This window comes from Piliocolobus tephrosceles, chromosome 1 (genome assembly GCF_002776525.5).
Source record: "Piliocolobus tephrosceles isolate RC106 chromosome 1, ASM277652v3, whole genome shotgun sequence".
NCBI classification, from domain to species: domain Eukaryota; kingdom Metazoa; phylum Chordata; class Mammalia; order Primates; family Cercopithecidae; genus Piliocolobus; species Piliocolobus tephrosceles.
The window spans coordinates 211,866,203-211,892,344 of NC_045434.1; the positions used below are offsets into that span (position 1 = coordinate 211,866,203).

A 26,142-nucleotide genomic window follows, 5' to 3' on the forward strand; every position below is an offset into this window, starting at 1 on the left:
TTTTTTTTTTTTTTTTTTTTTGAGACGGAGTCTTGCTCTGTCGCCCAGGCTGGAGTGCAGTGGCACGATCTCGGCTCACTGCAAGCTCTGCCTCCCGGGTTCACGCCATTCTCCTGGCTCAGCCTCCTGAGTAGCTGGGACTACAGGCGCCCGCCACCGCGCCCGGCTTGTTTTTTGTATTTTTAGTAGAGATGGGGTTTCACCGTGGTCTCGATCTCCTGACCTTGTGATCCGCCCACCTCGGCCTCCCAAAGTGCTGGGATTACAGGCTTGAGCCACCGCGCCCAGCCCAGAAATTAAATTTTTATTATAAGCGGCCACGCCTGTAATCCCAACACTTTGGGAGGCCCAGGTGGGCTCATCACTTGAGGCCAGGAGTTCAAGACCAGCCTGGCCAATATGGTAAAACCCCATTTCTGCTAAAAATACAAAAATTAGCTGGGTGTGGCGGTGCATGCCTGTAATCCCAGCTGCTCAGGAGGCTGAGGCAGGAGAATCGCTTGAACCTGGGAGGCAGAGGTTGCAGTGAGCTGAGATTGCACCACTGTACTCCAGCCTGGGTGACACTGGGTGACAGAGGGAGAGAGTCCGTCTCAAAAAGAAAAAGTAAGACATTAACTTTTCAGCTTGGGTGTACTGACCACATTCCTTTGGAGTCTGTATTTCCTGGATGGCTGTCTTCGGCTTCGTGCCTGAATAAACCCTTAATTATTCATTTTTTTTAAAACGGCCTCTGTCACCAGGCTGGAGTGCAGTGGTGTGATCTCAGCTCACTGCAACCTCCGACTCACTGGTTCTGGCGATTCTCCTGCCTCAGCCTCCTAAGTAGCTGGGACTACAGACACGTGCCACCATGCCCAGCTAATTTTTGTATTTTTAGTAGAGACAGGGTTTCACCGTGTTGGCCAGGATGATCTTGATCTCCTGACCTCGTGATCCGCCCACCTCAACCTCCCAAAGTGCTGGGATTACAGGCGTGAGCCACCACGCCCGGTCTGAATAAACACTTTTAAACTGGATTCTGATGCTTTTGACAGTAGCCTTGGGGAATTTCAAAATTCCAATTTAATTATGAATGGGAAGAATAGTGTCCTTTTCACAGGATTGTGATGAAGATTAAATGAGATAATGCACTCAAAGGATTGAGCACAGTAATTGGGCTCCAAATCATCACTCCAAAGATGTGAGCTACTATATTTATCTATGTATATCTATGTATACATAAAGTAGCTATTACATATAATAGGTAAGAATTGTTCCATGAGTATTTGCATGTTATCTTCCTGCCTTGTTGGAATATTTGGCTGTTTCATTTAATATAAGATGAGACTACAGGCATGCACCACTATGCCCAACTAATTTTTGTATTTTCAGTAGAGATGGGACAGGTGTGGTGGTGGCTCATGCCCGTAATCCCAGCACTTTGGGAGACTGAGGCAGGCGGATCATGAGGTCAAGAGATTGAGACCATCCTGGCTAACATGGTGAAACCCCGTCTCTACTAAAAATACAAAAATTAGCTGGCTGTGGTGTTGCGTGCCTGTAGTCCCAGCTACTCGGGAGGCTGAGGCAGGAGAATCGCGTGGACCCAGGAAGTATAGGTTGCAGTGAGCCAAGATCGTGCCACTGCACGCCAGCCTGGCAACAGAGCAACACTCTGGCTCGAAAAAAAAAAAAAATAGTAGAGATGGGATTTCACCATGTTGGCCAGGCTGGTCTCCTGACCTCAAGTGATAGATCCACCTCAGCCTCCTAAAATGCTGGGATTACAGACGTGAGCCACCGCGCTCGGCCTGATGTTTCCTTTAATACCGTATCATCTCACTGAGAACAAAATGTGGTGGATACCAGGTGGAGTTTGTCTCCTTCGATCCAATGGGTCCAGCCTCTGTTCTTCTTTTCTCCCTTCTGGACACAGGTGAGCCTGTCATTGTCCCAGATAACCAAGCTCTGCATCAGGAGAGGAGAAAATGTTAGCGTGCCCTGGCAGGATCCTCAAGTGTTACCAAGTAGAATGCCAAGCAAGCCTTGCAAAATTAACAGCCTACTTATTGCTTTTTTTTTTTTTTTTTAGACAGAGTCCAGCTCTGTCGGCCAGGCTGGAGTGCAGTGGCAGAATCTCGGCTCACTGCAAGGAACCTTCACCTCCCAGGTTCAACTGATTCTTTGATTCTTCTGCCCCAGCCTCCCAAGTAGCTAGGTTTACAGGCTCCTGCCACCATGCCCGCCTAATTTTTTCTTTTTTCTTTTTTTTGAGACGGAGTCTCGCTCTGTCGCCCAGGCTGGAGTGCAGTGGCGCCATCTCGGCTCACTGCAAGCTCCGCCTCCCGGGTTCATGCCATTCTCCTGCCTCAGCCTCCCGAGTAGCTGGGACTACAGGCGTCTGCCACCACGCCTGGCTAGTTTTTTTGTATTTTTTAGTAGAGACGGGGTTTAACCGTGTTAGCCAGGATGGTCTCGATCTCCTGACTTCGTGATCCGCCCGTCTCGGCCTCCCAAAGTGCTGGGATTACAGGCTTGAACCACCACGCCCGGCCCCCCGCCTAATTTTTGAATTTTTTTTTTTTTTTTTGAGACGGAGTCTCGTTCTGTCGCCCAGGCTGGAGTGCAGTGGGGTGATCTCGGTTCACTGCAAGCTCCACCTCCCGGGTTCATGCCATTCTCCTGCCTCAGCCTCCTGAGTAGATGGCACTACAGGCACCCGCCACCACGCCCGGCTACTTTTTTTTTTTTTTTTTGTATTTTTAGTAGAGACGGGGTTTCACCGTGTTAGCCAGGGTGGTCTCCATCTCCTGACCTCGTGATCTGCCCGCCTTGGCCTCCCAAAGTGCTGGGATTACAGGCATGAGCCACTGTGCCCAGCCAATTTTTGAATTTTTTGTAGAGACAGGGTTTTGCCATGTTGCCCAGGCTGGTCTCGAATTCCCGACCTCAGGTGATCCGCCTGCCTTGGCCTCCCAAAGTGTTGGGATTACAGGCGTAATCCACCACGCCTGGCATTGCTTTAAAATTTACCTTGCATTTTCTGTTGTCCAGGCCTTTGTTATCTTCCTCAAATTCTTCTCCAATTTTAAATTTCACAAAATAGTTCCTTAGGCTGCTGTTCGTGTGGATGGTAAAAGAATCCTCATTCTGCTCAATCACTTTCTGTGGCTTCAGCAACTTGGCTATTTTACGAGTGGCAAAGTCGATACCTTAAAAATAATTTTAAAAAATATTTGAACATTCGCTTGAGATGCAAAAGTGAAGAATTTGGCAGCTGTTCTCAAAATCACTGCATGTAATTGTTAGCATTTCCTGTACAACTTCAATGTTTTTTGCTGCTGAAATTAGATCTACAGGGAACCGTCTTGGCAAACTGCCAACCACAGCCTGACTAAAAAGTTTGCACATGCCAGGTGCAGTAATCCCAGCACTATGGGACAGAGAGAGAGGAGGATTGTTTGAGCTCAGGAATTTCAGACCAGCCTGGGCAACATAGCAAGACCCTATCTCTATAAAAAAATATAAACTGTCAGCCAGGCACGGTAGCTTACACCTGTAATCCCAGCACTTTGGGAGGCCAAGGAGGGCAGATCACCTGAGGTCAGGAGTTTGAGACCAGCCTGACCAACATGGAGAAACCCCATCTCTACTAAAAACTACAAAATTAGCCAGGCATGGTGGCACATGCCTGTAACCCCAGCTACTCGGGAGGCTGAAGCAGAAGAAGTGCTTGAACCCGGGAGGCAGAGGTTGCGGTGAACTGAGATCACACCACTGCACTCCAGCCTGAGCAACACAGAGAGACTCCATCTCAAAAAAAAAAAAGGAAGAAAGAAAAAGAAAACCAAAGGGACAGAGTTTAGGCCCCCCAACCCAGCCTCGGTCACAACTCTGCCTTTTTCTGCCTTACGTATTTACACTTTGAATTAAGAGAGCATTTGAACAGTTTCTCAACAACAATGAAAACAAAACTCAAAAACCACTGGATTCATGTATATACCTCTCCCTCTCTCTCTATATATATATATATACACACACATACACACACACACACACATATATATATATACCTTTTTATTTTTCTTTTTTTCCGAGACACAGTCTCACTCTGTCGCCCAGGTTGTGGAAAACAGTGGCACAATTTCAGCTCACTGCAACCTCCACTCCTGGGTTCAAGCAATTCTCTTGCCTCAGCCTTCTGAGTAACTGGAATTACAGGCTTGCATTACCACACCCAACTATGTACTACAACGTATTTATAAATCTCTCTTTTTTTTTTTTTTTTTTGAGACAGGATCTCATTCTGTCACCCAGGCTGGAGTGCAGTGGTGCAATCATGGCTCACTGCAGCCTCGACCTTTCAGGCTCAAGTGATTCTCCTATCTCAGCCTCTCGAATATCTGGGACTACAGGCACATGCTACCATGCCTAGAAATGTTTTAAATACTTTTTTGTAGAGATCAGGTCTCACTATGTTGCCCAGGTTGGTCTCGAACTCTTGGGCTCAAGCAATCCTCCCACCTCAGCCTCCCAAAGTGCTGGGATTACAGACATGAGCCATCCTGCTCAGCTAGAAATCTTGAATAAGCTTTAAAAAAGAGTTCCACAGGGAAACATGGAATGCTAAGAAGATGAAGATCAGGGTTTGGAATCCCAGTTCCACTTAGTGCCTTTGAGCATATTATGTAGCTAGAAATAAACACCACTATTTTAAATAATAGCCAGGTGACAACTCAGCAGGGAGCTGAAAGAAGAATCAAGCCACGCAGATTTCTGGAAAACAGTTTAAGGTAGAAATCCAGGGAGCCCTGGTACTCTGAGGAAGGGTGTGTCAGTGTGTTTTGGGAACTCTGAGGAGCCTAGGGTAGCTGCAGCAGAATTAGGGAGAGGGAGGAAGAGAGGAGTTAGAGATGAGATGTGATTCTGCCAGCCGCGGTGGCTCATGCCTGTAATCCCAGCACTTTGGGAGGCAGAGGCAGGTGGACCACCTGAGGTCAGGAGTTCAAAACCAGCCTGGGCAACATGGCAAAACCCCATCTCTAGAAAACAAAAATTAGCTGAGCATGGTGGTGCGCCCCTGTAATCCCAGCTACTCAGGAGGCTGAGGCAGGAGCATCACTTGAACCCAGGAGGTGGAGGCTGCAGTGAGCGGAGATCGTGCCACTGCACTCCAGCCTGGGTGACAGAGCAAGACTCCATTTCAAAAAAACCCCAAACAACAACAACTAAAAATAAAACAATAGTATAAATGTCCTCATCCTAAGAAAAAATTTTTGTAGCCAGGCGCAATGGCTCATACTTGTAATCCCAACACTTCTGGAGGCCAAGGTGGGAGGATCACTTGAGCCCAGGAGTTCAAACCAGGCTGGACAACATAGCAAGACCCCATTTCTACTTAAAAAAAAAAAAAACAGCTGAGGCTGGGCATGCTGGCTCACACTTGGGCTGAGCTGAGGCAGGAGAATCAGTTGAACACAGGAGGCAGAGGTTGCCATGAACTGAGATCGAGCCACTGCACTCCAGCCTGGGCAACAGAGTGAGTGAAATTCCATCTCAAAAACAAACAAATAAACCAACATCTCAAAAACCATCTGGGCATAGTGATGCATGCCTATGGTCTCAGCTGCAAATAAAAAAGCCTGCGTGTATGAGTTTAAATCTAGAACTCCAGTTTTTAGTTTGAGATGCAATATGATCCAGGCTTTACTGGTTTTCAACAATATTTAAGTATTGACACCAAAACTTTAAAATCACTTCCTATTACTATTATTTTTTTGAGAGAGGGTCTCATTCTGTTGCCCAGGCTGGAGTGCAGTGGTGTGACCTTGGCTCACTGCAGCCTTTGCTTCCCAGGCTCAAGAGATCTTCCCAGCTCAGCTCCCAAGTAGCTGGGGCTACAGGCATGTGCCACCACACCCGGCTATTTTTTTAATTTTTCTTTCATTAGAGATGAGGTTTCACCATGTTACCCAGGCTCATTTCCTATTATTAATATGACCAAGCCAAATTTACTGCTGACTTTCCTTAAACCCTATTATGTAAGCAAGACAAAACCCAATAACTTTAGACTAACAATGACTTTAGAGTTATGATTTTAAGCAGTTATGCTTTCAATATTTTTGAGGCGCCAGGCACGGTGGCTCATGCCTATAATCCGAGCACTTTGGGAGGCCGAGGCAGGTAGACTAACACGACCAGCCTGACCAACATGGAGAAACCCTGTCTCTACTAAAACTACAAAATTAGCTGGGTGTGGTGGTGCATGCCTGTAATCGCAGCTACTCCAGAGGCTGAGGCAGGAGAATCACTTGAACCTGGGAGGCAGAGGTTGAGGTGAGCTAAGATTGCACCATTGCACTCCAGGCTGGGCAACAAGAGCAAAACTCCATCTCAAATAAATAAATAAATACATACATACATACATACATAAATCTGGTTGGGCGTGGTGGTTTACGCTTGTAATCCCGGCACTTTGGGAGGCCGAGACGGGCAGATCACCTGAGGTCAGGAGTTCGAGACCAGCCTGACCAACATGGTGAAACCGCATCTCTATCAAAAAATAAAATAAAAATTAGCTGGGCTTGGTGGTCTGTACCTGTAGACCTGGCTGCTGGGGAGGCTGAGATGGGAGGATTGCTTAAGCCTGGAAGGAGGAGGTTGCAGCAAGCCAAGATGGTGCCACTACACTCCAGCCTGGGCAACAAAGTGAGATCCTATCTCAAAAAATAAAAATAAAAATAAAATAAAATGAATACATTGGCATAACTTCTGGTCACTTTCTACCAGGTTCACACTTACTAGGACCTCAACAGTCCAAAAGGCTATATTCCTCATAAGGCTGTTAACCAGGTCAAGCCATGCTTTTTCATCCGCTAGATTGTGTTATATAGAAAATAAGACATTTGAGGCCGCGCGCGGTGGCTCACGCCTGTAATCCCAGCACTTTGGGAGGCCGAGGCAGGCGGATCACAAGGTCAGGAGATCGAGACCATCCTGGCTCACATAGTGAAACCCCGTCTCTACTAAAAAAAAATAAACAATTAGCTGGGCGTGGTGGCGGGCGCCTGTAGTCCCAGCTACTCGGGAGGATGAGGTGGGAGAATGGCGAGAACCCAGGAGGTGGAGCTTGCAGTGAGATGAGATCGCACCACTGCACCTCCAGCCTGGGTGGCAGAGTGAGACTCCATCTCTTTTTTTTTTTTTTTTGAGACAGAGTCTCGCTCTGTCGCCCAGGCTGGAGTGTAGTCGGATGATCTCAGACTCCACCTCAAAAAAAAAAAAGAAAATAAGACATTCAAGTAGGAGGGAACAGTCCGATGACATGCTATTACAAATGTGTGAGCATATACACTTGAGGGTAGGATTTCAAAGGAGTCCACACAAATGTACACTTATCTAAGCTTCAGATGATTATATTAACCTTTAATCTCAAAGCCACTTCTAATCTTAAGGCAATGTGGGTTGAAGGCAAGAGGGGATCCCTTTAAATCTCGGTGTAGGGCCAGGTGCGGTGGCTCATGCCTGTAATCCCAGCACTTGGGAGGCCGAGGCAGGCAGGTAGGTCACCTGAGCTTAGGAGTTTGAGACCAGCCTGGGCAACATGGTGAAACCCTGCCTCTACTAAAAATGTAAAATTAACTGGGTGTGGGGCCATGCGCCTGTAATCTCAGCTACTTGGGAGGCTGAGGCAGGAGAATTGCTTGAACCTGGGTGACTGAGTTGCAGTGAGCTAAGATCCGTGCCACTGCACTCCAGACTGGGCAACAAAGCGACACTCTGTCTCAAAAATTAATTAATTAATTAAATATATCCCAGTGTATACAATAACCTGGGGCAAGCTGGTAACACCACCACCTTCTCGGGTTCATAACAGGACTAAAGGCGAGGACCTGCGCAAGTTGGTCAATATCTATGGGCATTAACATAGGGCTTTTCCATTCCTGAGGCACTGCACCCTCGGTGTTCTTGGCTACTGTGGGGGTACACCAGGAACTCCCAAATCCCAGGTTAGCTGCAAATATTAAAACCCAAGCAAGGCTGAGGCAGGAGGATTGCATGTGGCCAGGAGTTTGAGACCAGCCTGGGCAACATAGCAAGACACCGTCTCTGCAAAAAAATTGAAAAATTAGCCAAGTGTGGTGGTATGCTTCTGTTGTCCCAGCTACTTGGAAGGCTGAGGTGGGAGGATCGCCTGAGCACAGGAATTCAAGGCTGCAGTGAGCCATGACCACACCACTGCTCTCCAGCCTGAGCGACGGAGCAAGACGCTGTCTCAAAAAACCCCAAGTAACCTTTCTTCTTTGTGCAAGGACAAGTTGCCTTTCTTCTCACTGTGGTTTGGCAGATGCTGGGAGAGAGTGATACCAGAGCCCGGGTGGGAGCTGCAGGATCAGTTCCTGAACACTAGTTTTTAGACAAAAGGGAGTGATTTTCTGCCCTCAAATGAGATGCCAGCTGGAGCACATCATGAGATGTGTGCTGTGTATTTGCTGGTGACTTATTTGACCCTTAGCATCACTGCCAACAGGCATTCACCTCACTTCTACTAATAAAAAAGAGGTAATTGGCTGGGCACGGTGGCTCATGCCTGTAATCCTAGCACTTTGGGAGGCCAAGGCGGGTGGATCCTGAGGTCAGGAGTTCGAGACCAGCGTGGCCAAGATGGTAAAACTCCGTCTCTACTAAAAATACAAAAATTAGCCAGGTGAGGTGGCGGGCGCCTGTAATCCCAGCTACTCAGGAGGCTGAAGCAAGAGAACTGCTTGAACTCGGGAGGCACAGGTTACGGTGAGCCAAGATTGCACCACTGCACTCTAACAGGCAAGACTCCATCTCAACAACAACAATGAAAAAGAGGCGATCATTTATTATTTTCCTAGACCCTACAATTTAAAGATCTAAGTATATATTTGTGATTTTTTATGGAATGTATTTTCCTTACATGTATACGAACAAGCATATACATTTAAATTAAATTATATATTCCCGTAAATCAGTAAAATTCAGGATTGCTAGCTGAATTCTTTCTTTCTTTTTTTTTTTTTTTTGAGATGGAGTCTTGCTCTATCGCCCAGGCTGGAGTGCAGTGGTTGGATCTCAGCTCACTGCAAGCTCCGCCTCCCGGGTTCACGCCATTCTCCTGCCTCAGCCTCCCGAGTAGCTGGGACCACAGGCGCCGGCCACCTCGCCCGGCTAATTTTTTGTATTTTTAGTAGAGACGGGGTTTCACCGTGTTAGTCAGGATGGTCTCGATCTCCTGACCTCGTGATCCGCCCGTCTCGGCCTCCTAAAGTGCTGGGATTACAGGCTTGAGCCACCGCGCCCGGCCTCTTTTTTTCTTTATCTTATTGACTTATTTTTTTTTTTTTGAGACCAAGTCTCACTCTGTTGCCCAGGCTAGAGTGCAGTGTCGTGATCTGGGCTTACTGCAACCTCTGCCTCTCGGGTTCAAGTGATTCTCGTGCTTCAGCCTCTCGATTAGCTGGGACTACAGGCATGAGCCACCATGCCTAGCTAATTTTTATATTTTTAGTAGAGATGGGGTTTCACCATGCTGGCCAGGCAGGTCTCGAACTTCTGACCTCAGGTGATCCACCTGGCTTGGCCTCCCAAAGTGCTGGGATTACAGGCGTGAACCACCGTGCCCAGTCTGCTAGCTTAATTTTTTTTTTTTTTCAAGATGGAGTCTTGCTTTGTCTCCCCGGCTAGAGTGCAATGGCACAATGTCAGCTCACTGCAACCTCCGCCTCCTGGGTTCAAGCAATTCTCTTGCCTCAGCCTCACAAGTAGCTGGGATTACGGGTGCATGCCACCATGCCTTGCTAATTTTTTGTACTTTTAGTAGAGGCAGGGCTTACATGTTGGCCAGGCTGGTCTCAAACTCCTGACCTCTTGATCTGCCCACCTTGGCATCCCAAAGAACTGGGATTACAGGTGTGAGCCACTGCACCCCAGCCCCACTCAATTCTTAAGATAAAATGTATTACAGTATTATGGCCAAGCGCGGTGGCTCGCACCTGTAATCCCAGCACTCTGGGAGGCCGAGGCGGGCAGATCACCAGATCAGAAGATTGAGACCATCCTGGCTAACATGGTGAAAACCTGTCTCTACTAAAAATACAAAAAATTAGCCAGGTGTGGTGGCGGGCACCTGTAGTCCCAGCTACTCGGGAGGCTGAGGCAGGAGAATGGCGTGAATCTGGGAGGCGGAACTTGCAGTGAGCCGAGATGGCGCCACTGCCCTCCAGCCTGGGTGACAGAGTGAGACTCCATCTCAAAAAAAAAAAAAAAAAAAAGTATTACAGTATTATGTAAACAACCACTTTAGTGCTGTAAGTGTGACCTAAGTACTTAGCACTTTAACAAATTGATGTAAGCACTTAGTACTTTAACAAATTAGATCTGAAGTTGAAACACAGTTGCTGATTTTCAGAAAACTTTTGGATTTATGGGTTTCAGGATAGAGTACCTCAAAACATGGCACCTTAATATATTAGTCCGTTTTCATGCTGCTGATAAAGACATACCCGAGAGTATGTCTTTAGTAACTTATAGAGAAAAAGAGTAACTTATAGAGAACTTATAGAGAGTAACTTATAGAGAAAAAGAGGTTTAACTGACTCTCAGTTGCACGTGGTTGGGGAAGCCCAGAAATCATGGCAGAAGGCAAAGACACGATTTACATGGTGGCAGGCAAGAGAGAATGAGAGCCAAATGAAAGGGGAAACCCCTCATAAAAGCATCAGATCTCATGAGACATTCACACATTCACTACGGCGAAAACACTATGGGGAAAACCACCCCCCATGATTCAATTATCTCTCATCAGGTCCCTCCCACAACACATGAGAATTATGGGAGCTACAACTCCCATATGAGATTTGGGTGGGGACACAGCCAAACCATATCACTTGGCATCTGAGGAAATAACAGAAGCAGGAAGGTCCCCCTCAGACCTTCTTCTGCCCCTCTTCCCTGAAGCAGGCCATAAAAGAATCCTCTGCTCTTCCTCTGAAGATCATAAGACTCTCAAGTGAGAGGTGCCTTTCCCACACCCAGAAGAACACTCTTATCTCCTGGGATATGAAAGACCAAAAAAAAAAAAAAAAATGCCCCTTTATCAACTAAGATGGACCCTAAGGTTAAGAAAACAAAAATTGCCTACGGGTCAAGGGTTCAGGGATCGGCCGGCATGGCAACTTCCCAGAGTCCTAAAGCTACAAGAAAAACTACACTCGTGGTAGGCGCGGTGGCTCACACCTGTAATCCCAGCACTTTGGGAGGCCGAGGGGGGTGGATCACCAGAAGTCAGGAGCTCAACACCAGCCTGACCAACATGGTGAAACCCCGTCTCTACTAAAAGTACAAAATTAGCGGGACGTGGTGGCGCACGCCTATAATCCCAGCGACTTGGGAGGCTGTGGCAGGAGAATCTCTTGAACCGGGGAGGTGGAGGATGCAGTGAGTTGAGAGTCCGCGCACCGTTGGCACCGCGATGAGGGCGGGAAGCACAGCGCGGGCCCGCAGGAGCCAGGACACCGCGGGCCGCCAGCCCTGGCGGGAGGCGGCGGTCGGGCACGCCTGGGACCGAACCAGGCTCTGCACTCCCGCGTGCGCCCGGACCTGAAGGATCGTCCGCGGGTTCCGGGATTCTGCGTCCCCGACCGGCTCCGGGTGCGCCGCGGGACCTCGCTGGGGGAGCCATGGCGCGCCGGGGGTCCCGGGGCCCGCGCGGAAGGCGGCTGAGGGGAGGGCCGCCGGGCAGAGGCTTCGGTCCCGGGCGTCTCCTCCCCGGCCGGACCCCCAGTCTGCAGTCTCCGCGGGTCTGCCGCGTGCGGGTAGAGACGGACGTGGGGCTGGACGCGGGGACGGACGGGCTGGGGACCGGCGGCCAGGGGGACAGAGGCCGTGGAGAGACGGCCGTGGGGACGGGGGGCGGGTGGGCGCGGGGAAGGATGCACTGGGGGACGGAAGGACTGGGGTCCCGGGCCCGATGGACGGAGGCGCCAAAGACCGGCGGACTCTGGGCGACTGGGCGACGGTGGGCGCAGCAGGGCGAAGGCACCGACAGCGGACGTACCTACAGGCCCGGCCCGGCCGCCTTCGCCTGACCCCAAGACAGACGGCGAGCCCCGCGGCCCGCCGCCTCCCCTCCACCCTACCTAGGGCCAGCATGTAGCCCTCGAAGTTGTCGCTGCTGAGCAGGGTCCAGGTACCGCTGAGGTCGGCGGGCATGGTCGGAGGTCGCAGGACAAACCCCGGCGGGCGGCCAGAGGCTCGGGCCGGGCCCTATAAACCAGGCGGGGCGGGGCGGGGGGGGGGCCGCGCGCGGGAGGCGCAGGTGGGGCCGAGTGGGTCCCTCTCGCCGCTAGAAGCCGCTGCGCTCCCGGCCGCCTCCGCCCGCTGCTCCTGGCTCTACCCACCGCGCGGCAGCTCCCCCCTTTTCTTGGGGCTTCCTCTCCTGCTGCTTTCTCATGCCCCAGACTGTTTCGGGCCACATTTCCTTCCCTGCTTATATGTTAATGACCCAGGGATGACCTTCAATCTCATGGCATTGAATGTTGTCAGCTTCAAATAACAATATACCCCTCAACGTAACTCATGGTCTCAATAAATAGGAGTTTATTTTTCTTAACAAGCAGTCCTGAGAGAAGTGATTGCTGGCGATGATTCGCACCTCGGAATCACACGCAGTGATTCGCACCTCGGTAACACCGCACCTGCGTGGTGGCCTTTCGTTTCTGCTTGTTATCTCCTGGTCATGAGCTGGCAACTGGGTTCCCAGCCAGGACATCCACATTCAAGGTGGGGAAAAGGGAAAAAACCACCGGTCAGTATCCCTGCAGCACAAACCTCCCCATCTCCTGGAAGTCTGGATAGTTGGAAAAAAGAAAAAATTACCCAGCAGGTTTCTGTATACATTTCATTAGCCAAAACTGTATCAATGCCGCTTCTAACTGCAAGGGGGCCTGGGGAATCTAGTCTCCAGCACTTAGCCTCAGAGCAGAGAAAAGCAAAGGAGAAAGGGTGTGAATATGGGCGAACCTACAACATTAGCCACAAACACCGCCTAGAAATGCTGGCTCCAAGATTGACTGATTTTATTTTATTTTATTTTGAGAAGGAGCATCACTCTATCTCCCAGGCTAGAGTACAGTGGTTCAATCTCGTCCCACTGCAACCTCCGTCTCCTGGGTTCAAGCGATTCTCCTGCCTTAGCCTCCTGAGTGGCTGGGATCACAGACGCCTGCCATCACGCCCAACTATTTTGTTGTATTTTTAGTAGAGATGGGGGTTTCACCATGTTGGCCAGGCTGGTCTTGAGCTCCTGACCTCATGATTCACCCGCCTTGGCCTCCCAAAGTGCTGGGATTACAGGTGTGAGCCACTGCACCTGCCCTATTTATTTTTCTTTTTATTTTTTGAGATAGAGTCTTACTCTGTCGCCCAGGTTGGAGTACAATGGTGTGATCTTGGCTCACTGCAACCTCTGCCTCTTGGGTTTAAGCAACTCTCCTGCCTCAGCCTCCTGAGTAGCTGGGATTACAGATATCTGCCACCATGCCTGGCTAATTTTCATATTTTTTAGTAGAGGCGGAGTTTCACCATGTTGGCCAGGCTGGTCTCGAACTCCCAACCTTAAAAGATCCACCCAACTAAGCTTCCCAAAGTGCTGGAATTACAGGCATGAGCCACCACGCTCGGCCTGATTACTTTTTGAGACAGAGTCTTGCTCTGTTGCCCAGGCAGGAGTGCAGTGGTGTGATCATGGTTCACTGTAGCCTCAACCTCCTGAGCTCAAGTGATCTTCCTGCCTCAGCCTTCCGAGTAGCTACAACTACAGGCATATGTGACCATGCCTCGCTAATTTTTAAAATTTTTTTGTAGAGATGGAGTATCCCTGTGTTGCCCGGGGTTGGTCTCAAACTCCTAGGCTCAAGCTGTCCTCCGACCTTGGCCTCCCACACTACTGGGATTACAGGTGTAAGCCACTGTGTCCAGCTCAAGATTTATACGTCAATTTCTGACCTCTTCTATGAGTTCCAGACTAAAAAATATAAAAGCTAGCCGGCCGAGAGTGGTGGCTCACACCTATAATCCCAGCACTTTGGGAGGCCGAGGTGGGTGGATCACCTGAGGTCAAGAGTTTGAGACCAGCCTGGTCAACATAGTGAAACCCTATCTCTACTAAAAATACAAAAAATTAGCCAGGCATGATGGTGGGCACCTGTAATCCCAGCTACTTGGGAGGCTGAGGCAGGAGAATCGCTTGAACCCAAGAGGTGGAGGTTGCAGTGAGCCAAGACTGTGCCATCGCACTCCAGCCTGGGCAACAAAAGCCAAACTCCGTCTCAAAAAATAAAAAATAAAAGCGGGCCAGGCGCGGTGGCTCACACCTGTAATCCCAGAACTTTGGGGGGCCGAGGCGGGCAGATCACCTGAGGTGGGGAGTTTGGGACTAGCCTGACCGACATGGAGAAATCCCATCTCTACTGAAAAAAAACAAAACAAAACACAAAATTAGCCGGGCGTGGTGGTGCATGCCTGTAATCCCAGCTACTTGGGAGGCTGAGGCAGGAGAATCGCTTGAACCCAGGGGGTGGAGGTTGTGATGAGCCGATACTGCACCATTGCACTCCGGTCTGGGCAACAAGAGCAAAACTCCGCCTCAAAAAAACATAAAAATAAAAATAAATAAATAAAAGCTAACATTTAGCTGGGCACAGTGGCTCACGCTGTAATCTCAGCACTTTGGGAGGCTGAGGTGGGTGGATCGCCTGAGGTCAGGAATTTGAGACGAGCCTGGCTAACGTGGTGAAACCCCATCTCTACTAAAAAAAATACAAAAATTAGGTGTGGTGGCACATGTCTGTAGTCTCAGCTCCTGGAGAGGCTGAGGCAGGAGAATCACTTGAACCTGGGAGGCAGAGATTGCAGTGAGCAGAGATTGTGCCATTGCACTCCAGCCTGGGGGACAGAGTGACTCTGTCTCAAAAAAAAAAAAAGCTAACATTTGTTGAGTGCTATGTATATTATTATTTGTTGTCAAATCCTACTTCTCCAATAGTTATTTTACTATCTCCCTTTGACAGAGCTAAAAACTGAGGCATAGAGAGGTTAACTAACTTGCCCAAGGTCATAGAGTTGGCAGAGTCTGGATTCAAACCCAGGTAACCTGCCTGCACGTTCAGTGCCACCTCTCGCCTCTTACTTGACGTCTCCACTTGCCTATCTTAAAGGCATCTGAAACTTAAGACATCTGAAACTTGACACATCTAAGCTAGAAAGTGTAAGAACACCTGTAATCCCAGCACTTTGGGAGGCCGAGACGGGTGGATCACGAGGTCAGGAGATCGAGACCATCCTGGCTAACACGGTGAAACCCCGTCTCTACTAAAAATACAAAAAACTAGCCGGGCGAGGTGGCAGGCGCCCGTAGTCCCAGCTACTTGGGAGGCTGAGGCAGGAGAATGGCGTAAACCCGGGAGGCGGAGCTTGCAGTGAGCTGAGATCCGGCCACACTCCAGCCCCGGCGACAGAGCAAGACTCCGTCTCACAACAAAAAAAAAAAAAAAGAAAGTGTAAGAACAAATTTTTTTCCAGTTCTCCTTATCTCCATATATTCCACCATTAGGCCGCTGGTTGCTCAAGCTAAGAATCCAGTAGATGTGTGGATTTCCATCTTCTCTGCTGGCCAAAATCTAGTCCCTCAGCAAGTCCTCTTGGTTCTACCATCTTAACCCAAGTCCCCATCATCTCTTGCCAGGACCACTTATAAAAGTCTTTCATCTGGACCTGCTGCTTCCCCCCTGAGCCCCTCAAAACAATTCTCCATACACAGCCACAGCAAGATTTTAAGGCATATAATTCAGATCTTCTCACTCCTTGCTTACAGCGCTTCAGTATTGTCCTATTATTCTTTTTTCTTTTTTTTTTCTTTATTTTCTTTATTTATTTATTTTTTTGAGATGGGGTGTCATTCTGTTGCCCAGGCTGGAGTGCAGTGGCACAGTCTCGGCTCACTGCAACCTCCACCTCCTGAGTTCAAGCAATTCTGTCTCAGCCTCCTGAGTAGGTGGGACTACAGGCGCCTGCCACTATGCCCGGCCAATTTTTGTATTTTTAGTAGATATGGGGTTTCACAATATCGGTCAGGCTGGTCTTGAACTCCTGACCTCAGGTGATCCACCCACCTCGGCCTCCTAAAGTGCTGGGATTACAGGTGTGAGCCACCGCTCCCGGCCTGTCCTATTTTTCTTAAAAGGAAATTTGCACTCTCTCTCATGGTTAGGTTTACAAAGTCCTTCCTGGTTTGGCTCCTGGCTACTCCTCCACCAGCGGTACATCCTGTCTCCCCCAACTCAGTTCCTCTAATCACATCACGCCCTTTTCCTTCAGAGTCTTGGTATTTGGTGTTCCCTTTCTGGGATGTTTTTTCTCCTGGTTTTTGCCTGGTTAGCTCCTTTGGCTTCCAGCTCAGAAGTCACTATTGGGGTACAGTCTTTTCTTTTCTTTTCTTTTTTTGAGACCGAGTCTCACTTTGTTGCCCAGGCTGGAGTGCAGTGGCATGATCTCGACTCACTGCAAGCTCTGCCTCCTGGGTTCACGCCATTCTTCTGCCTCAGTCTCCTGAGTAGCTGGGACTACAGGTGCCCGCCACCACACCTGGCTAATTTTTTGTATTTTTTAGTAGAGACAGGGTTTCACCGTGTTAGCCAGGAGGGTCTCAATCTCCTGACCTCGTAATCCACCTGTCTTGGCCTCTCAAAGTGCTGGGATTACAGGGGTGAGCCACAGCGCCTGGCCATAGGGGTACAGTCTTTTCTAGACATGGTCTCCATGGAGAGGAATTTTCCCTAAACACCCCTAGTCTTTGCTCATCCTCTTAGGATTGGAACAACTAGGATTGAAGGAGTGCCTGGGACATGGAACTCTCACTGCTAAAATTGGAAAAGTCCCTGGTAAACTGGAATGAATGCTTGTTCTCAGGGCCACAGGCACTGAACCATTTTTGTCAACTAAGTAGAGGTAATCTATAAAAAATTATAATCCTAGGCTGGGCGTGGTGGCACACGCCTGTAATCCCAGCATTTTGGGAGGCCGAGGCAGGAGGATCGTTTGAGCCCAGGGTTTTGAGATCAGTATGGGCAAGATAGCAACGTCCTGTCTCTACAAAAAATAAAAAACTAGCTGGGTGTGGTGGTATGCACCTGTAGTCCCAGCTACTCGGGAGACAGAGGTGGGACGATTGCTTGAACCTGGGAGGTTGAGGCTGCAGTGAGCCGTGACGGAACCATTGCATTCCAGCCTGAATGACAGCGTGAGACCCTGTCTCGAAAAAAAAAAAAATCTAAATCTAAAGTATTTATTTACTTATTTATTTACTTAGAGAGAGAGTCTCCCTTTGTCACCCAGGCCGGAGTGCCATGGCTCAACCTCTGCCTCCCGGGTTCAAGAAATTCTCCTGCCTTTGACTGGGCGCGGTGACTCACGCTTGTAATCCCAGCACTTTGGGAGGCCGAGGCGGGCGGATCACGAGGTCAGATAGAGACCATCCTGGCGAACATGGTGAAACCCCATCTCTACTAAAAATACAAAAAAAAAAAAAGTCAGCCGGGCATGGTGGTGGGCGCCTATAGTCCCAGCTACTCGGGAGGCTGAGGCAGGAGAATGGCGTGAACCCGGGAGGCGGAGCTTGCAGTGAGCCAAGATTGCGCCACTGCACTCCAACCTGGGCCACAGAGCGAGACTCTGTCTCAAAAAAAAAAAAAAAAGAAAGAAATTCTCCTACCTCAGCCTCTAGAGTAGCTGGGATTACAGGCATGAGGCACTGTGCTCAACCCTTTTGTTGCTTTTTTTTTCGGTATTATTTTTCAGTTGGTTTAGAATTTGGACAGAAGAGTACTTGGATATCTTCAGGAACCTGAGAGGCACCTTCTCAGAACAGCCTTCCCATATGCTCCTAATACACACTTACTCCACATCACCTCTCTGCTTACATCCTTTATCATTATTATAATCCACAATTACATATTTTTCGTTTTTATTGACTGCCTTTTCCATGAAACTTTCCAGGGCAGAGCCCATGTTCATTTCATTCACCACTCCAGTATCTCCAGGGTCTAGTACAGTGCCTGGCAAGTACTCAATAAATGTTTGTTGACTGACTGACTGGCTATGACCTTTTCCAAAGGAGAAATGCCATTTTCATTGAGAAGCCAGAGTGACATCACCCTGCCCATAACGAGCTAGCTGTTGATTCTCGTAACAATAAGGCATTGATTCCAGGCTTGGTGTGGTGGCTCATGCCTGTAATCTCAGCACTTTGGGAGGCTGAGTTAGGAAGGTCACTTGAGGTCAAGAGTTCGAGACTAGTCTGGCCAACAGGGTGAAATCCCGTCTCTACTAAAACCACAAAAATTAGTCAGGCGTGTAATCCCAGCTACTGGGGAGGCTGAGGCAGGAGAATTGCTTAAACCCGGGAGGCAGAGGTTGCAGTGAGCCGAGATTGCGCCATTGCACTCCAGCCTGGGTAAAGAAGCAAGACTCCATCTAAAAAAAAAAAAAATTCCAGATGACTAAGAGAACAGGATATACAGAAATCTTACTTCCTATTCTTAATATCTTATTGTTCTAAAACTTGGCCTGAAAATGAAAATCACAGAAAAACTAATAATAGTTTTAACCTTCGTGCTGGTTGTTGTGGCTTCTGGCCAGCTTGAGCAAGGGTCATCTATTATGGACAGAATTGAATTTCAGTTGAAGTAGACATAGACTCCACTTGCCATAGGATAAGGACTAATTTTTATCCTTTACAATTCTAATATCTTTCCAGACAGGACACAAGGTTACCTCTGGAAGGAGAGGAAGAATTTATTTGGCCAAATTTGAGCCCTTTCTTTCCTTCTGTTTGGTGCTGGCAAAGTAAACCAGAAGATTACAGCCAAGACTGAGGTCCTGAACCTGTGTACAAGCACTGGTCCTCCTAGACAGCAACAGATGGGGATTGCTGAGGGGCACTTTATCCTGGAACCTCTCTTCTGTTGCTTGATGGAGTCTGATGCTGGTTAGGCAAAGACTGGCACGGACCTTATGGTGGACTCCACACCATCCACACCTCCCCTCCCTACCACAAGAAAGCAGTACCATTAGGGAGTTTGGTCCAGCTCCTGAAGGTAGACCTGGATTAGTATCAGGCTAAACCAATCCCGGAAACCCTATTAGCTTTGCCAGTGATCGGCTTTAGGGCGAAGCAGGTTTAAGTGACTGAATCAGCCAGTGAGATGCGATGAGGAGTTTGAAAGGGAACAGAGCCATGGGGAGTTACTCCTAACATGAACAAGGAAGCCTGGCTACTGGTGACTCTCCTATCACTCAAGGGCACTAGATTTAAGACACTGTGACTAGAAGAGTAGAGGGATGGAAAGAACCCGGGTCCCCGAGGACAGTGTTGATTTACTGCATCTACAAACCTTCAATTCTGCCCTATATCTGTACTTCTGAGTATGTCTGTGTTTAAACCACTTTGAGCTGAGCTTCCTGCTACTTGCAATGAAAAAAAATTCTGATACATTTTGAAGCAGGATAGTTCCCTGACCCCTTCATTGGCAGGAACTGGAAGGCAGGGGCGCTGGAACCAGCCAGCTGCTTTGGTGCTGGCAGGGGCCCTTCCACTCACTTGGACCTGCTGTGCTCCACTTCTTATGGGAGGGGGAGCACATAGTCAGCGGGTGCAGGAGCCGGGGCAAGTGCTTTTGGGCACCTGCAGGAGCAAAACTTTGTGTGGGCCCCGCAGCAGCATCTGGTGAGGGTGCCTGCAACCCCTGAAGCCCCAGAAGGAGTGTTACAATGCCCTTTTAGCTTTGCTGTCCGTAGACAGCTTAAGTGTTAACAGCTCAGTGGAGGGTCAGTGTGACAGCCTTTTGCACCCGCACTTGTGGTACCCGACCTCCTGTCCAGCGTCCAGGAGAATGAGGTAGCACAAATGAATTGAAGATGGTAAATGCATGGAAATTTATTGCCAATGTAAGTGGAAGTAGGAAGAGGAGCTGAAAAGAGGATGGAGCAGGAAGGTAATATTCCCCTGAAGTCCAGCCATCCCTGGCTGGACTCCTCTTCAAAGCTACACCATGAAGCTGTCCCTCTGAAGTCAAGCCACTTCTTTCTGCCCTGCAGCCATAGTCTCCAACATCCAGCTGCTTCTCCTCTCTCTGCTGACTGAGCTTGGGTTTGTTTTTGTTTTGTTTTGTTTTTTTGAGACTGAGTCTTGCTCTATCACCTAGGCTGGAGTGCAGTCGCGTGATCTTGGCTCAGTGCAACCTCTGCCTCCTGGGTTCAAGTGATTCTCGTGCCTCAGCCTCCTGAGTAGCTGGGATTACAGGCACCCGCCACCACGTCCAGCTAATTTTTGTATTTTTAGTATAGGTGGGGTTTCGCCATGTTGGTCGGTCAGGCTAGTCTTGAATTCCTGATCTCAAGTGATCTGCCGCCTTGGCCTCCAAAAGTGCTAGGGTTACAGGCTACTGTGCCCAGCTGAGCCTGGGGTTTTCATGGGCACAGGATGGAGAGTGGGCCATGGGTAGTTATGGAAAAGGCAACTTTCAAGAGGGCAAACAGGGATGTAAATGCTCACTTTGGGCCATAGTATCAGGCTTTTCGGCTCCAGGTGGGGAGCCCTCACTGGGGACCCACCCTCTTCTGCTCAGAATTTCTGCCTCCTTTCCCTATCAACATCATAAATAAAATCAAGGTACTTCTGGCTGGGCACAGTGGCTCATGCCTGTAATACCAGCATTTTGAGGGGTAGAGATGGGGGATCACTCAAGGCCAGGAGTTTGAGACCAGCATGACCAACATGACAAAACCCCATCTCTACTGAAAATACAAAAATTAGCTGGGTGTGGTGGTGCATGCCTGTGATCCCAGCTACTCAGGAGGCTGAGGCATGAGATCACTTGAACCCGAGATTGTCTCAAAAAAAAAAAAAAAATCAAGGTACTGTTTTTTTTTTTTTTTGAGATGGAGTCTCACTCTGTCACCCAGGCTGGAGTGCAGTGGCACGATCTTGGCTCACTGTAACCTCTGCCTCCCAGGTCCAAGCAATTCTCCTGCCTCAGATTCCTGAGTAGCTAGGACCACAGGCGCCTGCCACCATGCCTGGCTAATTTTTTTGTATTTTTATTAGAGACGGGGTTTCACCACGTTGTCCAGGCTGGTGTTGAACTCCTGACCTTAGGTGATCCACATGCCTTGGCCTCCCAAAGTGCTGGGATTACAGGCACGAGCCACCACACCCGGCCAAGGTACCCTTTCTTCTTAAGCAACTTTCTTATGATTACTTATCTATTTGAGAGCAAAATTATGGTTCAGTTTTGAACATGCTTAAGTTGCTGAAGATACAAATGTTAAATAAAATACTACTTTGGTTGGGTGTGATAGCTCATGCCTGTAATCCCTGCACTGTGGGAGGCCAAGGCAGGTGGATCATTTGAGGTCAGGAGTTTGAGATCAGCCGGGCTAACATGGAGAAATCCTGGCTCTACTAAAAATACGAAAGTTAGCCGGGCAAGGTGGCGGCGCCTGTAATCCCAGCTACTTGGGAAGCTCAGGCAGGAGACTTTCTTGAACCCGAGAGGCGGAGCTTGCAGTGAGCTGAGATTGCGCCACTGCACTCCAGCCTGGGTGACAGAGCGAGACTCTGTCTCAAAAACAAAAAAACAAAAAAAACAAAAAAAAACCATACTTCATGCTAGACCAGCTTATGCAGTGGGAAATAAGTAAATAAAAATTTTGAAAATCACTTTATGAATACTATTGTCTCAACAAGAGTGTGGCTGGAGACTGGAGACTTGGGTCTTCTGCTTTGGTGACATTGATACTTTTAGCTATACTATTTCATTTTTTTGAAACAGGGTCTCAATTGCACAGGCTGGAGTGCAGTGGGACAATCACAGCTCACTACAGCCTCCATATTCCAGGCTCAAGCAATCTTCTCACCTCTACCTCCCAAGTAGCTGGGACTACATGCACAAGCTACCATGCCTGGCCTTTTTATTTACTTTTTTACTTTACTGTACTGTATTTTTTGAGACGGAGTCTTGCTCTGTCGCCCAGGCTGGCTGGAGTGCAGTGGCACAATCTTGGCTCACTGCAAGCTCCACCTTCTGAGTTCACGTCATTCTCCTGCCTCAACTTCCCAAGTAGCTGGGACTACAGGCGCCTACCACCACGCCCAGCTAATTTTTTGTATTTTTAGTAGAGACAGGGTTTCACCATGTTAGCCAGGATGGTCTTGATCTCCTGACCTCGTGATCCACTCACCTCGGCCTCCCAAAGTGCTGGGATTACAGGCGTGAGCCACCGCACCAGACATAGTACACTTGTTTTGTTTTTGTTTGTTTGTTGAGAGGGAGTTTTTGCTCTTGTTGCCCAGGCTGAATGCAGTGTCATGATTGTGGCTGACTGCAACCTCTGACTCCTGGTTTCAAGCAATTCTCCTGACTTAGACTCCCAAGTAGCTGGAATTACAGGTGTCTGCCACCATGCCCATATAATTTTTTGTATTTTTAGTAGAGATGGGGTTTCACCATGTTGGCCAGGCTGGTCTTGAACTCCTGACCTCAGGTGATCCACCCACCTCGGCCTCCCAAAGTGCTAGCATTACAGGTGTGAGCCACCGTGCCCAGCCTGAGCCACCATGCCCAGCCTTGTTTTGTTTTTTGAGACAGGGTCTGGCTCTGTCACCCAGGCTGGAGTGCAATGGTGCAATCTCAGCTCACTGTAACCTCTGCCTCCTGTGCTCAAACCATCCTCTCACCTCAGCCTCCTGAGTAGCTGGGACTATAGGCACATACTACCACACCCAGCTAATTTTTGTATTTTTGGTAGAGACAGGGTTTTGCCATGTTGCCCAGGCTAGTCTCGAATTCCTGGGCTCAAACAATCTGCTGCCTCTGATTCCCACATTTCTGAGATTACAGGCGTGAGCCACTGTGCCCAGTCAGTACTTTTTGTTTGTTTGTTTTTCCTCTAAAGATAGGGTCTTGCTATGTTACCCAGGCTGTTCTTGAACTCCTGGGCTCAAGCAATCCTTCCACCTTGGCCTTCCAAAGTGCTGGGACTACAGATGTGAGCCACCAAGCCTGGCTAAGTCACCACGCCCAGTGCTAGCCAATATACTTGTTCTAGTGTACAAATTGGACTCTAGCATTCCTCACACTGAAGTATTTATGGGTAAAATTACACATCTGGGATTTGCTTTAAAAGACTCCAGCAAAACAAAACAAGTGTAGATGAAGATTCGCAAAATGGTATGCTTGAAGTTCATGACGGGTACGTAGTGGTTCATTATACTATTATCACTAATTTCGTGTGTTTGCTATTTTCCCTAATGTTTTACAATGTAATTGTCAGGTTATCCATTGTTTTGGAAAATTTTATTGGGCAGCTTCACTCTATTTGGGAAGCACTGCGCACGGCAAGTCATTTAGACTTGGTAACACATGTGAGGGAGAAACGGATCTGAATTCCAGTTCTGAAACTGAGGTGACAGTTTCATTAAAGGGCAGCAAGGGGACAGCGATCATCCCTGCAGAGTCAAAACAGAGAATAATGGGACCAGGCACCACTATGACAGGTCAAAAACCCCATCTGGGCAGAGTGTGGTGGCTCACACCTGTAACTCCAGCACTTTGGGAGGCCGAGGTGGGTGGATCATTTGAGGCTAGGAGTTTGAGACTAGCTTGGCCATCACGGTGAAACCCTCTCTCTACCGAAAATACAAAGATTAGCCAGGTGTGGTGACACGTGCCTGTAATCCCAGCTCCTTGGGAGGCTGAGGCAGGAGAACTGCTTGAACCCAGGAGGCAGAGGTTGCAGTGAGCCGAGATCACGAGATCACGCCATTGCATTCCAGCCTGGGTGAAACAGCAACACTGTCTCAGAGGTGCGCACACACACACACAAGTTAATTATGGCCCATATCACCTTCTCCCTCGGATTCCACTCTTCTAGTTCCAAGGAATTGGCTAACACTGGGCAAGTTCAGCCTAGTCCTTCTGTGAGGACAGAAGACATCGGACTCATCTCCATGAGACTATCACAAACTGTTGTTGAAAGCTTTATTTGTCCTCACTTAGGGTAAATGAAAAATTTCAAGATTTGGCTACAACTTCATTATTCGAAAAGTAATATTTTACAGAAAGAGAGGTTGGGGTACTAGCTCTGAAGACAAAGCTTAGATTCAAGCCCAGCTTCACTATTTATACCAGTCCCCTGATTTTGCCATTTCCTTATGATATAAGGCACTCAGGAGCACAAGCCAAGCACGTAGTAAGTGTTCAGTCAGTGCTGGCGTGATGAAGTTCAAACAGCACCACTGGTAAACTACGTTCGGATTTCAGAGGTGGAGACTGTGTATGCAGCCTCACAGCTGAGTGGATGCCGTGGTGAAATGTTTAGATCACAGGCCTTTGAGAAGAATTATGAGGATGTTAGAGGAATGGGCCTCCTGTGGCACCCGGACATAAACGTTAAAGGAGGCTATTTCATCATATAACAACTTCCGGACTTCTACAAAAGTGAAAAGAGAGGTTTGGGTAAGGAAGATGAAAGCCTTCCCACCACCCTGCATGCTGACCTAGGGCATCCTTCCTTCTACTCTGTTGTTAGATCCTCACGATGGCCAAAAACATAAAGCATTCCTTAACCTAAACCATCCCTATGGCTCAATCTCTACCCCTTCATCACCAAGGAAAAGCCACTTCTCTTATTTGAAAGATCTGCTGTTCACATAGGCAAACACTACCACAAAGGCTCTCGATCATCCGAATGAAGACACCAGTCAAGGACTTTTACCGCAGCTTTGTTTGCCGCATTCAAATTACACAACGTAAGGGGTAAAGGGTACAATACATAAAACCCCCAGCATCAAACAAACAAGCCAAACAAAACACCAGCATCACACATTTCCTCTAAATTCACAGTACAAAAGCAAATTATGGAAATGATGCAGGAGAGAATAACAATGGCATATTTTCTTCACATCAGTCATTAATATTTATTCCCCTGTGAAATTCATTGTTCTAACTTCCGTTATTCAACGTGGAAGTTCTGTCCTTGATGACACCTAAAATTATGCTATTAGGTGGCAGCATCAAAAAGCCAAGCTTGCTCTCTATACAAAGCTTTTTCTTTGTACAAAGTTGTTGCTCCATAAATAGTGCAACAATAGGATCAGGCTGTGCAGTGGCTTACGCCTGTAATCCCAGCACTTTGGGAGGCCGAGGTGGGCAGATCACCTGAGGTCAGGAGTTCAAGACTAGCCTGTCTAACATGGCAAAACCCCATCTCTACTAAAAATACAAAATTAGCCGGATATGGTGCTGGGCGCCTGTAATCCTGGCTACTCGGGAGGCTGAGGCAGGAGAATTGCTTGAACCCGGGAGGCAGAGGTTGCAGTGAGCAGAGATGGTGCCACTGCACTCCAGCCTCACAGAGTGAGATTCCATCTCAGAAACAAAAAACAATAGGCTCATTGCACCCTTACCAGGGCTCCTGCAAGGGTCCCCACATGCCTTGTCCAGTGAAATCCTGAGGTCAGTACAGTCACAGCTGAGCAGGGCACAGGCACTTCTAAGTAGGAAGGCAAGACAGTACGAGAGAAGTTTCCAGCATTGGAACCTTTCTGCAGTTTACATGACACTTCAGATGAACGAGGTATAGTTTCCCAGAGGAAGTCCAAATTCAGTTCTGATAGCTTCATCTTGCTCTATCATGACTTTTCAGGGCTCCTTCAACTCTTAAACTTCAAGAAGCTAAGGAGAAAATGACCCTCATCTGCAGGATTTGAGGCTCCAGCCTTTCACTGACTTGGCAGACGGATCCTGAAACCTGCTCGCTGTCAGGCTTTTTTTTTTTTTTTTGAGATGGAGTCTTGCTCTGTCACCCAGGCGGGAGTGCAGTGGCATGATCTTCGCTCACTGCAACATTCTGCCTCCCAGGTTCAAGCAATTCTCCTGCCTCAGCCTCCCGAGTAGCTGGGACTACAGTCATGCGGCATCATGCCCAGCTAATTTTTTGTATTTTTAGTAGAGACTCCATCTCAAAAACAAACAAACAAACAAAAACGTATTTTAATTTACCATTGATTTTTACTAC

The 26,142-nt window shown here is 48.4% G+C and overlaps 1 protein-coding gene across 1 annotated transcript in view; it reads right to left on the reverse strand.

Annotated features, from left to right (window-relative positions):
- The window catches only part of RBP7 (retinol binding protein 7), a 20,364-nt gene extending 8,082 nt beyond the window's left edge, over positions 1 to 12,282 (reverse strand). Inside the window, exons 1-3 of the mRNA XM_026449771.1 lie at positions 12,147 to 12,282; positions 3,016 to 3,194; positions 1,849 to 1,950 (exon numbers count right to left, since the gene is read on the reverse strand). Coding sequence (XP_026305556.1) covers positions 1,849 to 1,950; positions 3,016 to 3,194; positions 12,147 to 12,219 — 354 coding nt within the window. The 5' untranslated portion in view covers positions 12,220 to 12,282. The remainder of the gene's footprint in view (positions 1 to 1,848; positions 1,951 to 3,015; positions 3,195 to 12,146) is intronic.
- Positions 12,283 to 26,142: the final 13,860 nt, after the last annotated feature.